The following is a 16,334-nucleotide window of genomic DNA, read 5'->3' as shown; positions in this document are numbered from 1 at the left end:
TCGGGGCAGAATGATGGGGGTGGAGCTTCTGTAAACCTGGGACTGTCCCTGGAAAATATGGACATTTGGAGAGTCTGCCAATGCCATACTGATCTGAGCATTGCTGCCTCTAAGTGATCTCCACAAATGACGCAGCAATGCTTCTGAATGTCAGTTGCTGGAAACCACAAGAGGGGAGGGGGCTCTTGTGCTAGAGATGGATTTAGGGGAGTGCAACCACAGGGGGTGCACAGAAGGCGAGAGGCAGAAGGGGGTGGGTGGCACCAAATGTTGGCATCGCACAGGGTGCCCCTGGAATTTTAGACCCCAAGGTCCACCAGCGCTTGTTCTCTAATCCTGCTTGTGATTTCTGGCTGGCCACTGTGAGAACAGGAAGGTGCCCCAGATCCAGCAGTCTCTTCTTATCCTCATATCAAGAAAGCCATGTTCCGCATTCCAGAAACTCTATTATTCCCGTTTTAGAACACAGATGGAGAACTTGTGCAGCCTGCATCCAAAATTAGCAGGACTAATGAATCATCAGAATGCGCTGCACTTTCCTGGAATCCATGCTGACTCATAAATGGATGGATGTTACAACTGAGAGGGCAGTCTGTAGCTTTTGAGTGCCTGTTGTGGCTGAAAAATATGCATATATAGCACTCTGAAGCCAGATAAGTACTATTATTATGTGATACAGTTGCCTTATATTCTCTCTCTCTCTCTCTCTCTCTCTCTCTCTCTCTCTCTCTCACACACACACACACACACAGTTCTAAATTGTAGGTTGTACTGTAAATCCATATTTTATATTTATGTCAGAATCTCTCTCTCTCTCTCTCTCTCTCTCTCTCTCTGTGTGTGTGTGTGTGTGTGTAAAAGAAACCACTGAGGAAAGCTCGAGGGTCGAAACATGTTTAGCTGGTCCAAGACATTTTGGCACCTGAGGCAAACTCCCAAATGGCTCCCCACCACCACCACCAGGGAAGAAGGGCTGAGTGTAGATCCACATCAATATCAAGGGGGGAATAAAGATCTACACTGGGGTCTGCTGCCCTGGTGGATCCTGCCTCCTGAGGTGATTATCTAACCTTGCCTCATGGGTGGGCCAGCCTTGCATGTTTTTGCCATCTTCTGTTTTGTTATTGAGTCAAGCGGCTGTGTTTATGGTTGTCTATATTATACAGATACAAGAATAGGAGCTGGACTTACTTTTTTGCCTCTCACTGGTGTATGTACAGTGTACCTAGAGCGAACTTAGTTGGTCTCTAAGGTGCTACTGGACAATTTTTTAATTTTTTTAAAATTTATTAGGAATGAGTTTATAGAGAATGTAGTAGGCTATTAACATTTACATAAGCACTAGGGACAATGACACTATACCAATTTATACAAGAAAGTATGGGAATATCGTATATTGCTCTTTGTGTGTGTGTGTGTGTGTGTGTGTGAATATTTTTACTTTTATATGTATCTCTGTTGTTGTTTTTATCCCTCTCACTTTTCCTTCTTTTTTCTGTATCACTTTATTTCTTTTTAATTGAAATAACTTTAATTATATATATATATATATATATATATATATATATATATATATATATATATATAAATGTATGATTTCTTTATGCATGGTACTAATGCTCCTTCTCTCATGTTTTGATAGGGCGGGAGGTGGGGATGTTTTACGTTGACTTTATACTTTCTGTTTGTCAATATTACAGTTGGAAATCTAATACAATTATTATTATTATTATTATTATTATTATTACTACTACAAATGTTTATATTGGTTACATAAAGTTCTTTCGTAGTGCCAGTTCTGTGTTAATATCCCAGTTTGTTCATATACATTACTAAACAGATGTTTGGAAAGCACAGACTTAACTTTACGTGTTTGTTCGCAGTCCTACCTAAGGACCATGGAGAATCTTCATGAGTAGAGTCTGGGGTCTGTAATCCTTGGAGGTCTCCTTCCCCTAACTGGGTGGTGCTGAGGCTGCATTCTGGATTCCCCATTAAAGACAGGAGGCCTATTCACTGCAGTTGAGGCTTCAAGAACGAGCCCCTCGAGAGCAACTATCGCCCCCCAATTGCTTGTCTTAATTTTCATTTATGCCAGAAGAGTTTCTAACCACTGGCTAAACAGCGTGCGTCGCTGCTTAACTTCTAAAAGAAAGCGTAAGGTGGAAATTCTTCAGCCGCCTGTTGGAAAATTCTGGGCATTTGAATGTAAATTTCATGTATGCACTTTGAGCTCAGAAAGTTCAGAATCCGGCATTCGATGCAGAAACAGACGTTATGAGAACCTTTTCTATCTTTCACATTTGTGTGACACGCTGCCAGAGTGGCGTGGCGGTTAGAGTGTCAGATGTGCGAGACTAGGGTTCAAATCCTCACTTGGCCTTGAAGCTCACCGAGTCTGTCAGTGCCTCTCAGCCAAACCAAATTCACAGGGTTGTTGTGGAGATTAAATGAGCAGGGGGAGGTGGGGTTTAAATTCAATAAATAAATGAACAAAATGTAATATACTGCCCTGCTTAACCCACTCTCCTAACTTGCCGGCTGTTTGTGTGAGTTAGCCCTGTGTGGGGTTGCCCCCTTCGGCTAGCCAAACATTCATCCTCCACTACAAAACAGCCAGACAAACCAAATGCCCAAACAAACACGATGGCTGTTTTTCTCTCTCTCCCCCCGCTGTAACATTCTATTAAAGCTTTTTCATAATGCAATAAGAAACTAATCTAAATAAAAACAAGAATGGAGAAAGAGCCCTTTCTCAAAGGTAGTTCCCAACACTTGTCACACACAGAAAGTGATGGATCCTCCCAGCTCTCACCAGGGAGAGCTTTCCTTTCTTTCCCCAACATCTCACCTGGGAGATCTTCATTTCCCTGCCTAGAAGAGACTTCAAATTTTCTGCTCATCAATTGGATGCGCCTAAAACAGGGGTCAGCAAACTTTTTCAGCAGGGGGCCGGTCCACTGTCCCTCAGATCTTGTGGAGGGCTGGACTATATATTTTTTGGGGGAAATGAACGAATCCCTATGCCCCACAAATAGGGACGCAGGTGGCACTGTGGGTTAAACCACAGAGCCTAGGGCTTGCTGATCAGAAGTTCGGTGGTTTGAATCCCCGCGATGGGGTGAGCTCCCGTTGCTCGGTCCCAGCTCCTGCCCACCTAGCAGTTCGAAAGCACGTCAAAGTGCAAGTAGATAAATAGGTACCACTCCGGCGGGAAGGTAAACGGCGTTTCTGTGCGCTGCTCTGGTTCGCCAGAAGTGGCTTAGTCATGCTGGCCACATGACCCGGAAGTTGTATGCCGGCTCCCTTGGCCAATAACGCAAGATGAGCACTGCAACCCCAGAGTCGTCTGCGAATGGACCTAATGGTCAGGGGTCCCTTTACTTTTAAAACAGGGGTCAGCAAACTTTTTCAGCAGGGGGCTGGTCCACTGTCCCTCAGATCTTGTGAGAGGCTGGACTATATATATATTTTTTTGGGGGGGGGGATGAACGAATTCATATGCCCCACAAATAACCCAGAGATGCATTTTAAATAAAAGCACAGATTCTCCTCATGTAAAAACACCAGGCTGGCCCCACAAATAACCAAGAGATGCATTTTTTTTTAAAGGGCACATTCTACTCATGTAAAAACACACTGATTCCTGGACTGTTCACAGGCATGGATTTAGAAGGCAATTGGGCTGGATCTGGCCCCTGGGCCTTAGTTTGCCTATCCATGGCCTAAAATGATTGCTGCCCGTGTTATTTTCCTCTTTCCTCTACGACGCCCTGTTTAAGCAGGAACGTGACGCACAAAGCACATTCTCCAAAAGAATCCTGGGAACCATAGTTTACCCTATGCGGAGGTACACTTCCCAGCACCTTTGACAAACTCCACATTCTAGGATTCTTCAGCTTGTGATTTAAATGTATGGCATGTACTTCTGCACACATTCAAAGGCACCCAATGAGCATTTCTGCATTCTGGTTAGTTTCACCACATTCTGGTTCAAGGATTGCGGGGTGGGGGGTGGGGAGTGCAATCGAATCACGAGGCCTTGGGCAACAGGGAGGGAGGGAAAAGCAGAGCAAAGGCTAATGAGCACATTGCAACGGACCGTGTGGGTTTGAGTTACAAAAAGCTGTACGGCAGCCAAGTGGGAGGGCCAGGGAAGGAGCCCGTTTGGGCTGGAGGGTTTGTGGGAGGCAAGCTGCAGAGCAGGAATAGCTGGGAGACTCCATTAGGGGAGGGTTAAGAGAGGAGAGTGAGGTGGGTAGAAAAGCGAGGCGGCCGTGTCTGTTGGAGAGAGATTAAAACAGCAGCAGGAGTGTCTTGCTTCCCCAAACGGTGGTGTTGTGTGGATCCGGAAAAAGACAAAGGTGCGTTGGCTTTAACGCTTTGCAGAGCATTTTCCCTTGCAGCAAAAGCTTTTTTTTTGCAGGAACAACAACAGCGAAAGAGCACAGTGTGCATGGCTGGACTTTCGCTTTCTGTGTTTTGCTTGTGCAACTTCTGACAAAGGCTTTCTGGTTCATAGACCAGTGTGGGAAGTTGGGGGGTGGGGAGACTGAAGCTGCAACCGGATAGATAGACGGGTAGGGAGACAGACAAACGCTTGCCTGGGAGTAAGCCCCCCCCCTCTCCTGAGTTGATGTCTGTAGCATTTCACAGGACAGGTGCAATACATATTGGAAATGTGCAGGCCCTTTTGGGATCTTGGAATGAAATCTAACATCGTCTCACTGGCCTCACCTCCTACATTTTCTACATTGCCAAACTTAGCATACTCACTCTCTCTCGAGGAAAATAGCACCTTATGGTTTGCTAGAGCAAGAAGCAGGTGAGAGGCTGGTGCGAGAGAGAGCATGCAAACAGGTGCTAGTGGCACCATTAAAACATTTCTAGGTCTACAGTTGCACAATTTATTTCTGGGCTTTCCTAATTTATTTAGTTAATGCAGTTACCCATTCTTAACTTCCCAGTTTTTGAAGAGTATTATTATTATTATTATTATTATTATTATTATTATATTTTAACTATGGGAGCTAGAGGAACACAGGCCCTGGTTTTACCGAGAAGGCAAACCACTATGTGAGATGGAAAATGCCAGACTGCAAGTCACACGACTGAATGCTCCGCCATACAAATATATATCAAAAAAATCCCTGCACATAGAAAAGCAGCAGGGAGAATGTGGTTTGCTAGTGCAAGCGAGTTTTTAATTCTTGGGTGGAGGAGCCTTTGGTCATGTGAACCTCCCCTTGCATCCCTGACACAGGTTTTCCACCAATGAAAATTAGGCTTCTTGAACTAGAAAGCCCCCTGTTCAAATCTCGCCTTTGCTCCTCTGTGTTTCCCCTGTGGGGTTCTAGAAAGCAAAGATTCGAGCAGGTACTTTCTTCAGCATCTGCAGGCATTTATTTATTTTTTTGCTCTGCTTTTCTACCTGCAAGGGGGAACTGCAACATAATGTTGCAGCGTAGTGGACAGCTCCTCGCTGTTCCAGGAAGACAGACGTGCACTCCTCCAGGATATTGTCCCCTGCTCTCGCCCTGCTTTTCATTCTCCTCACCCCTGCCAAAAATCTCAGCATCCTGTAGTCACTGTGCATGTTCCTTCCTGGGGGTGTTTTTACCTTCCATTCCATGTTAGGCTTCCCCCCTTCCATCACATGTTTTTTAAACCTTGGTTTTCCCCAAGGCTGCCTGCCTGGTATGTCCTTCGTCTGCCTGCCTGGTGCCATGTTGGCCACACAGAGTGTAGGCTGATCTATCAGGGCAAGTGGACCACTGCCTCCCCGGCTCCCACCTGCCTGCCTTCTTGCTTACAACCAGCCTAGGGGCTGTTGGATTTCTGTTCCTTAATGGCTGTAGAACTTGGCATAGAGTTCTAGAATCAGTTGGCTCTGCCTGTCATTGGCTCTGGCTCCCCCTACTGTCAGCCTCCCTGCCTTTCTCCCTACCAGCCTCTATGGGCCCCAGACACCCCTAGCTACGTAAGTGATGGCACTCATATATGTCCATTGGAAACAGAGGGGGCTGATTTTATGAACTGCCAAACGTTTCTGGTTCTTCAAGGTCCTTTACTAAACTTTTCCCTCTCCCACTTGAAGTGTCCGTAGACCAGGTAGTGGGTATTGTTGTTGTTGTTTTTTTTAAAAAAATGTGGGTATATTCAAGATGCCTGCCATTGGTTATTAAAATATAATAATCCACATCTCTGCATAGTAGCAAATGATTGACTTATGAAGTGCTTAAGGACTCATTACTTTCTTTCAAAACGAATTGCTTTGAACAGCAAATGCAGTTAATCTTTTTTGTGTCTATTTCAGATATATTTGCAGGAAGGGGGAGGGGGGAGAAGGAGAAATCTCTCCACTTTTCGATGCGAGTAGAATTGAGTGAATTGCACTTATTTTTATAAGCACACTTCAATCAAGCCCAACTAAATGCAAATTATTTGGCCTATCCTCCCCCGTGCCTCACTCCTTCTGGAACTGCTGCCAGTGCAACTCCCCTGCAGTTGCTTAGAGAAACTGGCAGTTTAAAAAGTTTTTTTGCTAGTTTGAAAGGCTGCCGCTGCCACTGTAGCCATTAGTGAATGAACAGGTGCATTTGCAAGGTTGTGCAATGCAAGTACAGTCATACCTCGGGTTACAGATGCTTCGGGTTGTGTGTTTTTGGGTTGCGCACCATGCTGCAAACGGAAGTAGCAGAACGGGTTACTTCCTGGTTTCAGCACTTGTGCATGTGCAGAAGTGCTAAACCGCACTTTGCACATGTGTAGAAGCACCAAATCGTGACCCATGCATGCTCAGACACCGCGCTGCGGGTTGTGAAAACTGCAGGTTGCGAATGTGCCTCCTGCACGGATCATGTTTGCAACCCGAGTGTCCACTGTAACTGCACATAAGCACATTCCTGTGCAGGCAAATACAGCATGTGGGAATGCAGTGAAAAACTGCACTGGTTTCTCAGCTGCTTTGCAATGCACACCAGCATATACCTTTAGTCATTGCAGTCTTGGGCACAGACTTTGATCTCTCACCTTGTTGCTGGTGCAACATTATCCCAGGAGGTGTGATCTCTCCAAAGCATTCATGCCAAAACCTGCAACACAAAGGTTACTCCCTGCCCATGCCAGGGCTCAGTTGTTCATCTCAAAGTTCATTCTTCTTCTGCTTTGCCTTTGCAATGTGGTAAAACCTGTTGCTTTTAAGTTCCCTCTCAAGGATCTATCTAAGCTGAGTTTTGATTACCAGAGCTCCAGGCAGTTTATTCCTGTCTGCACTCTTTCCTCCCTTCCAAACATCCATTTCCCACCTTACAGAAAGGGGAGAGGAGGAGGAGGAGCAGGGGACTCTAAACTTGAGAGTATATTGTGTATTGGAATGTTTATTTCAGGGGTGGGATACATCAGACCCAGCCAGGGACTGAACAAAGTTCTTCAAGCAGTAGTGCAGTGGCAAATCCAGAAATGCAGGGTCCCTTTATGAGAGTCACTGCTGTGCTGCTTTTAAGGTAAAGGTAAAGGACCCTGACAGTTAAGTCCAGTCGCAGATGACTCTGGGGTTGCGGCGCTCATCTCGCTTTGCAGACCGAGGGAGCTGGCGTTTGTCCGCAGACAGTTTTTCCAGGTCATGTCGCCAGCATGACTAAGCCGCTTCTGGCACAACAGAACACCGACACCAGAGCAGCACATGGAAACGCCGTTTACCTTCCCACAGGAGCGGTACCTATTTATCTACTTGCACTTTGGCATGCTTTTGAACTGCTAGGTTGGCAGGAGCTGGGACTGAACAACGGGAGCTCACCCCGTCGTGGGGATTCGAACCGCCGACCTTTTGATTGGCAAGCCTAAGGCTCAGTGGTTTAGACCACAGCGCCACCCACGCTGCTTTTAAGAATACCTTCTTGGCATCCACCTGTCGCTGGAGACAGTGGAGGAGTGCATCTTTTGGGGTGCTGGCAACTGATGAACTTGGGTTTGGGGTGACCTTTCTCTTCGAACATTTGCTGCAGCCGAACAACAACGCCTGCCTTCTTGCCGGTATTCACATGTGTTGTGTCGGCAACAATAATCAAAATTGATCCCCACAGGTTGAACTCCTCTAAGACTTCCTGGAGTCCTTCTGCGATTGTTTTAGCTTTCCCATCATTCAATTTTTCATTTGTTGGATCGCGTTCTTTGCGTTGTCATGGACGATGAGCTCCATGGGTCGACTAAATCACCAAACATCAAGTACTTCTTTGTGCAGGATTTGATGAGAAATTATGATAAATTGAAAGCAGCCTTCAGCAACGGTGGAACTCAGATTAAGGAAACAGGCGGCTGGAGAGATGACATGAAGTTTCTATACCACCTCACTCATGTCTTCCGTCACTTCACTGACAGGAATGAGATCCCCTTCGTGAAGTTTCAACAGATCCCAAACATAAGTAATGCACGCTGGAACTCTCGTGCCATTCTAGCCCTTTTTGCGTTTATTCTGATGCCTGAAACCCGGAACAGGCTGCGTAAAAATTGTTCATTCATTTCCTACTCATGGGCTGACCGTTGGTTCAGCAGTCAATTGTTCCACGCTGAAGATTTTGATGAACTATCTGCAGTTCTGAATGACTACCCAAGAGGTCTCAAATGCTTGGAAACCAACTGGAAAACAGATAAATCTCCAATCAACATTGCCCGAAGCAACCAGTGCTGTGAGCGTGCGATCAAAGTTATGCAAGACTTGCACGACTCCTGCCGCAACAAGGACAACCTCCCACTGAGATTCATCCTGTCCAATGACATTATCGTGAATAATTGACTTCCTTGTGTGTTTGATGACCCTATATAATGTTGTATATGTGACTCTAAAGCTTGGGTTCCATTTTATATCTGCTTACAGTGACTTCAAAAAATGGTCAAAAAACTGATAAATAAATTTTTTAAAATCATTTTGTACGTGAGGTTTTTTTTAATCAAATCTCTTTGAAAGTAGGATTTTATCTAATCTTTCATGAAAGCTCATCAAATTATGATACAGGGAAATGAGGTTGTAAAAAAGTCATCACCCTAGAGGCCACACTTTCTGCTTTGGGCTATGGACCCTCTTTGCCTGGAGATGGATCTTGTTCGCCACCGGGGTGTGATCGGTGTCACAGTCCGCTTTGTGTGACACAAACACACTTCAGTGCCGATTGCCTGATAAATTGTGGCATATACATTATTTTAACAAGATAAAATGACTTCACTTGCTGCAAACTGCAGTCCTGCTTAGTTTGGACACTCCTTATTCAGTAAAAGCAAAAGGGCTACAACTCAGCGGTAGCGAATCACCTCTGCATGTAGAAGGTCCCAGGTACCATCTGTCTCTAGGTAGGGCTGGAAAAGGACTCCTGCCTGAAGCCCCGGAGATTTGCTGCCAGTGTGGAGAGTATTGAGCTAGCTGGACCACTGATGCGATGGCTTCCTGCTTGTTCCTATTCTGCTGAGTGAGGCCCTGGATTTCTGCCTGCATGTCCTACCTTGTTGACACCCACCCCATACTCGTACCCTTGCACTTTGTTTCACGTGTTGGGAGTGCTGATGTCACACCGTGAATGTAATGTTAAATAACATTCTCGCTCTCAATTTCCATCCCAGGTCTCCAGAGGATACGGGCCAAAATGACTAAACTTCATGAAATAGTAGACATGAGCGTGATGAAGGCCTACACTTTCCATGCGGTCATTGTCATCATAAAAATGATGCTGATGAGCCCTCTAACAGGATACTTGAGAATGAAGAACCGGGTGAGAAAATATATGTGTTTGGAAATGGAAAGCCCAATGGTGTTTTTCAAAAGGCAGAAACACACTAATGTGATAGGAGAGGAAGAGGGTCTGTGACTTTCTGCAGAGGGACAGCATCCAGAACTGTTTCTTGTAAACCGGCTGGTATTCTGCACACACAGCTCTTTATTTACAGCTCATTCACACCATAAATTTAAAGCAGTGGTTTTTCAACCCTGGGGTGCCTTGAATGTGTCAGGAAATGGCCTACTCACAAGTAGGACCCTGGCAGAGATACATGCCCGACTGGCATGTTCCCTCCTTCCTGGGCGATCGTTCGGGAGCTCCTTAAACTTCTTCAGCCCCCGGACATCACTGCGACTGATGTGGGAAGACATCAGCACACTCTTAGCATCCGCAGAATTTGCCCAGCTTGCGTGACAGACCACAGCAACTCAGCATGTTGGCTAACCTGCTTTATTTACACATAATACACATGGAGCTCTTCAACATGGCTCCCTCTCTCTCTAGCATCAGACAGCAAAGAGAAAGGACAAAATTCCCACTTCAGGGAACACAGTAAGACAAACATCCTGTCTTCCGTCACTTCCCACTCCCCACTCTGTGGAATGAAAACACATGCCCAGTCATGTGATAAACAATAAACCCATGACTGCATACGGGGAATGAATCTCCCAACAGAATGATGGTCAGGGGTGCCACGGGCAACACTGGCCTTTGCCCCTCTTTCCTTCCCTCCCTCTTGCGTCTCTGCCTCCCAAAGACTTGAACAGCTGTTTGTTGCAGCAGCCCTGGCTACAAGCTCCCCAGGCAAATGGTGCCTCTGGGGCTGGCCAGGGGGTGCTTCTCGGACCCCTATTTTTGGGGCAGGGGGGCACAGCTCAGAGACCAGCTGCAGCTGCCCAGAGGACTCCCGAGGGGAGAAGAGAGGAGGCTAAGGGAACTTACCACAAGGGAGGGTGTTTGAAAGGCAAGGGGTGACACAACTGGGCTTCTGAGGCCCACAGGGATGCTGCAGAAAGAATGTAGTTGGCCAAGGGAGCTGTGGACTCAAAAAGATTGAAAACCTCTGATTTAAAGCACTATGATACCACTTTGAACAGCTGTGGCTTCCCCCAAGTTATTCTGGGAGCTGCGGTTTGTTAAGGGTGCTGAGAGCTGTTGTTGTTGTTTAGTCATTTAGTCATGTCTGACTCTTTGTGACCCTGTGGACCAGAGCATGCCGGGCACTCCTGTCTTCCACTGCTTCCAGCAGTTTCATCAAACTCATGCTAGTCACTTCGAGAACACTGTCCAACCATCTCATCCTCTGTCGTCCCCTTCTCCTTGTGCCCTCCATCTTTCCCAACATCAGGGTCTTTTCTAGGGAGTCTTCTCTTCTCACGAGGTGGCCAAAGTACTGGAGCCTCAGCTTCAGGATCTGTCCTTCTAGTGAGCACCCTGGGCTGATTTCCTTCAGAATGGATAGGTATGATCTTTTTGCAGTCCATGGGACTCTCAAGAGTCTCCTCCAGCACCCTTATTCAAAAGCAACAATTCTTCGGCAATCAGCCTTCTTTATGGTCCAGCTCTCACTTCCATACATTACTACTGGGAAAACCATAGCTTTAACTATACGGACCTTTGTTGGTAAGGTGATGTCTCTGCTTTTTAAGATGCTGTCTAGGTTTGTCATCGCTTTTCTGCCAAGAAGCAGGTGTCTTTTAATTTCGTGACTGCTGTCACCATCTGCAGTGATCATGAAAGCTGTTAGGAGACTCCTATTCCCCTCAATTTCCAGAGTTCTTTGGGAAGCGGGATGGACTGCTAACCCACTCTGGGAATTGTAATTTTGAGAGGGGAGTAGGGGTCCTTTAACAAGAACCCTTAACAAACCACAGCTTCCAGAATTGGGTGGAAGCCGTGGCTATTTAAAGTGGCATCATAGTGCTGTAAATGTATGGCATTAATGTGACTTTGCACGCTTTCCATTAAGGGCATCTGGCTGGCCAATGTGAGAACAGGATGCCAGACTAGATGGGCAACTGGCATGATCAAGCAGGGCTCTTCTTATGGTTTTATCTCATAACTGCTCAACCTATTTGTTTGTTTACAGTTGGGCCCACCACTTGTGCCATGGTTCGGTTCTGGAGTCCACATGCAAAGGCAAAATTGCAAAAACCTGGAACTGCCTCCCTGTAAAGTGTAGAGTGGCTTACCAGGATCTGGGAAGGTTGCAGGAGGGCCAGAGGTGCTGAGTTGCACCCAATATTGGGGACGGGGCCATCATGTGCACATGAAATCACACATGCAGCACACATGCATGATATCATGCACATCACAATGTCGTGCTGGGGTGAAACTAGCTTTATTTCACCTGGGGCAAAGAACACCAGTTTGGCACACACACACCCCACACACATTTGCGTACACACACAGAAACTGGGAGCCTCAAAGGTGCATCTGTGGAGGCTTCACCCAGGGCGAAAATGAGGAGAACTAAATTTTAAGATTGGAAAGATGAGAAACTGTCTCTATACAAAACACAAATTTTGTAAGCTGTTGAGCTCAATTTCTAGACCTGGTTTTCATCTGCACACCCTGTTACCCTGGTCTTTGACACCTGTGATTTCTATTTTCAGGACCATTTTTGTGGTTGTAAGTTGTTTTAAATGCTGTGGGACTTAACAACGAAAACAACAACAATAATAATGCATTTATTCCTCATGCTCCTCAACAGGCATTCGCCAACCCTGAAGATGCAGTAGCATTTGGTAAAGGAGAGGCTGCCCAAAAGTATCTCAGGACTGATCCGTATGTGGAGCGCGTGCGAAGGTAGCTGAGGGGACTTTTACGAAAACAAGATTATTTTACTGGTTTTACTGGTTTTACTTGAAAGCTTTCTGCCCTGCTCTTCAGAAGAAGAAGAAGAAGAAAGTTGCATGAAGTAACAATTTGCATACGTTGAAGATGTAGAGTGCACTGTACCTGTATGTGCGGTGCAAACAAGTGTGGGTATTGTACGCAATCTATCCGTCAGTGCAGGGATTTACACTTGCTCCACAGAACCTCCCCCTGTGTACCCCTTAAATCTATTCTGGGGCTTTCCCAAAGCAGATTTTGGGGAGATGCAGAGAGGGGAGTGGCAAAGTTAAGAAAGAAGATTCCACCTAAACATTAGGAAGAACTTCCTGACAGTGAGAGCTGTTTGACAGTGGAATTTGCTGCCAAGGAGTGTGGTGGAGTCTCCTTCTTTGGAGGTCTTTAAGCAGAGGCTTGACAGCCATCTGTCAGGAATGCTTTGATGGTGCTTCCTGCTTGGCAGGGGGTTGGACAGGATGGCCCTTGTGGTCTCTTCCAACTCTATGATTCTATGATTCTAAGTTCTGCTGCAAAACTGGCAATCCTTGCACTCAAAAAAATTGGGTGCATTTGGTGACTGGTTTATGTTGAGGTACCCAACGTGCTGCCCTCCAGATGTTGTTGGGCTACATCTTCCATCAGCTCAAGGCAGCCTGACCAGTGATCAGGGATGATGACTGTTGTGTATCAGAAACATCTGGACGGCGCTATGTTGGCTACACATCATCTACGGAGTTGCTTTGACGTTGACTCATACTTTCCTTCTTTCCCCAGACTCCATCGCAACGACCTTGAGAACATCATTCCGTACCTTTTCATTGCCTTCTTCTATTCTTTCACGGGCGTCTCTGAAACCACAGCCTTGATGCACTTCAGAATATTTACTGCGGCTCGACTCTTCCACACCATTGCCTACCTACTGCCCCTTCCTCAGCCCTCCAGGGGTCTGGGTTTTGGGGTCGGTATAGCTGTGACCTTTTCAATGATATTCCAGCTTATGTGGAATGGCCTGGATCTGTTATAGAAAATAAGCCTGCCTTCGTTACCACCATAATTGCCATTCTATGGTGGTTTTCAGATTTTTGCCTTTGGGGCATCTTTTCCACACCTTCTGCCTAGGGACTCCCCCCCCCCTGCCCCTCGCCACCACAACCTGCCTGCTACAGAACTCCCCAATGCATGGCAGAGCATCCCAGGGCATATTCTAGGGCAGGGTTGGGGAACCTATGATCCACCTAACATTGTTGGACCACAACTCCCATCATCCATGACCACTGTCCTGTCCTGGCAGGGGCTTATTGGAGTTTGAGTCTACTGGAGGACAGGAGGTTATCCCTTGCCCCTTGCTCAGTTAATGTGAGAACAAAACCATACACTTTCCTGCAGATGGACATTACAGGGGAAGATTCATTAAGTCTTCCAGGGAAATGTGCTTGCTCCTGGTTTACATGAAGAAGGTCTGATGTTCAACCCCTGCCATCTCCAGTACAAAGGATAAAAACAGAAAACAGTTAATGGGGAAATACCTTTGCCTGAAACCCTACAAACACATTTAAAAGGCTGTAGAATATTAGTGGAACGTTTTCGCCTGGTGCCCATGTAATGAAGACACCAGGCGAGCCTCCCTGGGGAGAGCATTCCACTAATGGGGAGCCACAACAGAAAAGGCCCTTTCTTGTTTGCCACCCTCTGGGCTTCTTATGGAGGAGGCACACTGAGAAGGGCCAAAGATGATGAACTCAGGGCTTGGGTCGGTTCATATTAGGAGACGTGGTCCCTTGTATACATTGTCTAGCAGTGGCTGTCCAAGGTCTTGCAGGAGTCTTTTCTAGCTAGTTGGAGGTGCCAGGGATTGAACCCGAGACTTTCTGCATGCAGGCAGATACTCTACCACTGAACCACACTCCCTCTCTAACAAAGTTCAGACCATTGCCTCGTCAGCTGTACGATCATTGCTTTAGTTCACCGATTTTTATGTGCATGGGGTCATAAGGTAGGTGAGCTCACATGTAAATGTAAAAACCTGCATTTGCTTTTGAATATCAGAAGCTGGGAACTTAAAGAAAGAATAGCTTGCGTTGTTATGTCCTGCTTCTGAATGTCTAGATGACTTTGGTTGGCTAATGTTGGAACAGAAACAGGGGGTGGATGGATGGATGGATACTTGGCCTGGTCCAGCAAGGCCATATTTAAGTTTGTTCACACAGTTGAGTTTTCCCAGTCATAGGCACATTTTTGTGGTGGTGGTCATGTTCCTCCAGCTCCAGATTCCCCAGAAATTAATTCAGTGTACATTTTGAACCACAGCTCCCATCAGCAAGTGTAGCCAACGGTCAAGGGCGATGGGAGCAAAATAATGGCATAATATCCATGTTTTCCTACTTGCAAATCATTTTATGTTTTCAGTATTGAGTAAGGGCTCGTCCACACTTCTGCTTGTCCCATACTTTATTGGCATGGTTGTGAGAGGTTTTTTTGTTTGCCCTGCTTCTTTCCCTGGGAAAACCCACTGTTTACCACTGCAAACCAATCGATATGTGCTCCGGTTCAGCAGTAAACAGAGAGTTTCTTCTGGGGGGGGGGAGGGAAGGAGCAGGTCAAGTGGGACTGTGGATGAGCCTTAATTGCAGTGCCTCTGCAACAAATGTACAAATGTGGAGCATGAGATGTAGATGAGATGTAACAACAGACGAGAAACAATTAGGCACTTGTTACACACAGTAAAAGGTCTTGAGACGCTATGCCTTTACATTTGGAAGCAACAATGTTTCTGAATACCAGTTGCTGGAAACCACAGGGAGAAAGGTCTTGTGTTCAGATCCTGCTTGCAGGTTTCCCACAAAGCATTTGGTTGGCTTCTGTGAGAACAGGATGCTGCCCTGAATGGGCCATTGGCCTGATCCAGCAGGCTCTTCTTATCTTCTTTGTTTGCAGATCTTGGTAGGCAAACAGGGTTCCCAGTGGATACAACACATGCTCTCCACCCCATGCTCCACACCCCTCCTTCGCTACAACCATCTAGCAGAGCTCAAGCCCACGTTTGTTGAGCGCATTATGCCCAAGCTGATGAATGCACATCAAACCCATTTTACAACCTCCGCCTGTGTAGATCTACACCTTGAGGTCATCACAAAAGGTTGTCCTGGTGGTAATAAATTGGTAAAAAGAATTTGCCCATTAAGCTGCCCATTTTGAGAGGTTTTACTCCAGTCATCATTCCTTGAACACCAGTCAGCATTCTGGGTAATGTTGTCAACAAAATATAAGCTGCAAGGCTGCTGCATTCTATAGGGTTTTTTTTTTTTGTTACAGTATATGGTAGCTGATTCTGGGTGTTGTGAACAACTTTTTTATGCCCGCAGATAATCTTTCTCCTCCTTTCTCTTTCGCACACCGCCTCAACCTCAGAATGATTGGAATGACTTGTACAAGCTTTAGGATTTTTTTTAATGTATAACAACTCTGTTGACGGCATGTACGTATGGTAATTTTCTACAGATGCTATTTTGGGATGTATCTTTTTGAAGCATAAATAATAAAGACAGCAGCAAAAGGGGGGAAGTGTTTGAATTTGGGGGGGGGGGGCTATTTTTGTTCCCTTGACTTCTCTAACTGCAGTCAGCAAATAGGATGTCACAAAGAATAAGAGATTCAAATCAGGAAGTTCTTTGAAGATTATTTACCTTAATAATAAGATATTGCAGAGCAACACCAAGCCTCGTTGTAGAGGAG

The 16,334-nt window shown here is 46.0% G+C and overlaps 1 protein-coding gene across 2 annotated transcripts; it reads left to right on the top strand.

Moving 5' to 3' along the window:
• Positions 1–501: 501 nt before the first annotated feature.
• MGST1 (microsomal glutathione S-transferase 1) lies at positions 502–15,249 on the top strand. Of its 2 annotated transcripts, none has more exons than XM_033162871.1 (4): positions 502–653; positions 9,613–9,761; positions 12,481–12,575; positions 13,377–15,249. In XM_033162871.1, exons 2-4 carry the CDS (start codon positions 9,636–9,638, stop codon positions 13,624–13,626), a joined length of 471 nt encoding a protein of 156 aa, XP_033018762.1. In that variant the 5' UTR covers positions 502–653; positions 9,613–9,635; the 3' UTR covers positions 13,627–15,249. The 2 variants fall into 2 exon arrangements, with proteins under 2 accessions (XP_033018762.1, XP_033018761.1); XM_033162870.1 differs by lacking the exon at positions 502–653 and adding an exon at positions 4,232–4,364.
• Positions 15,250–16,334: the final 1,085 nt, after the last annotated feature.

The sequence above is a fragment of the Lacerta agilis genome, chromosome 10 (genome assembly GCF_009819535.1).
Source record: "Lacerta agilis isolate rLacAgi1 chromosome 10, rLacAgi1.pri, whole genome shotgun sequence".
NCBI classification, from domain to species: Eukaryota; Metazoa; Chordata; class Lepidosauria; order Squamata; family Lacertidae; genus Lacerta; species Lacerta agilis.
This window is presented reverse-complemented; position numbering and strand designations above follow the sequence as displayed.

Coding starts and splice junctions, on each gene's coding strand:
- MGST1 (XM_033162871.1), top strand. CDS start 9,636: ATGACTAAACTTCATGAAATAGTAGACATGAGCGTGATGAAGGCCTAC. Junction 9,762..12,480: donor ACTTGAGAATGAAGAACCGG/GTGAGAAAATAT, acceptor GCTCCTCAACAG/GCATTCGCCAACCCTGAAGA. Junction 12,576..13,376: donor TATGTGGAGCGCGTGCGAAG/GTAGCTGAGGGG, acceptor TTCTTTCCCCAG/ACTCCATCGCAACGACCTTG.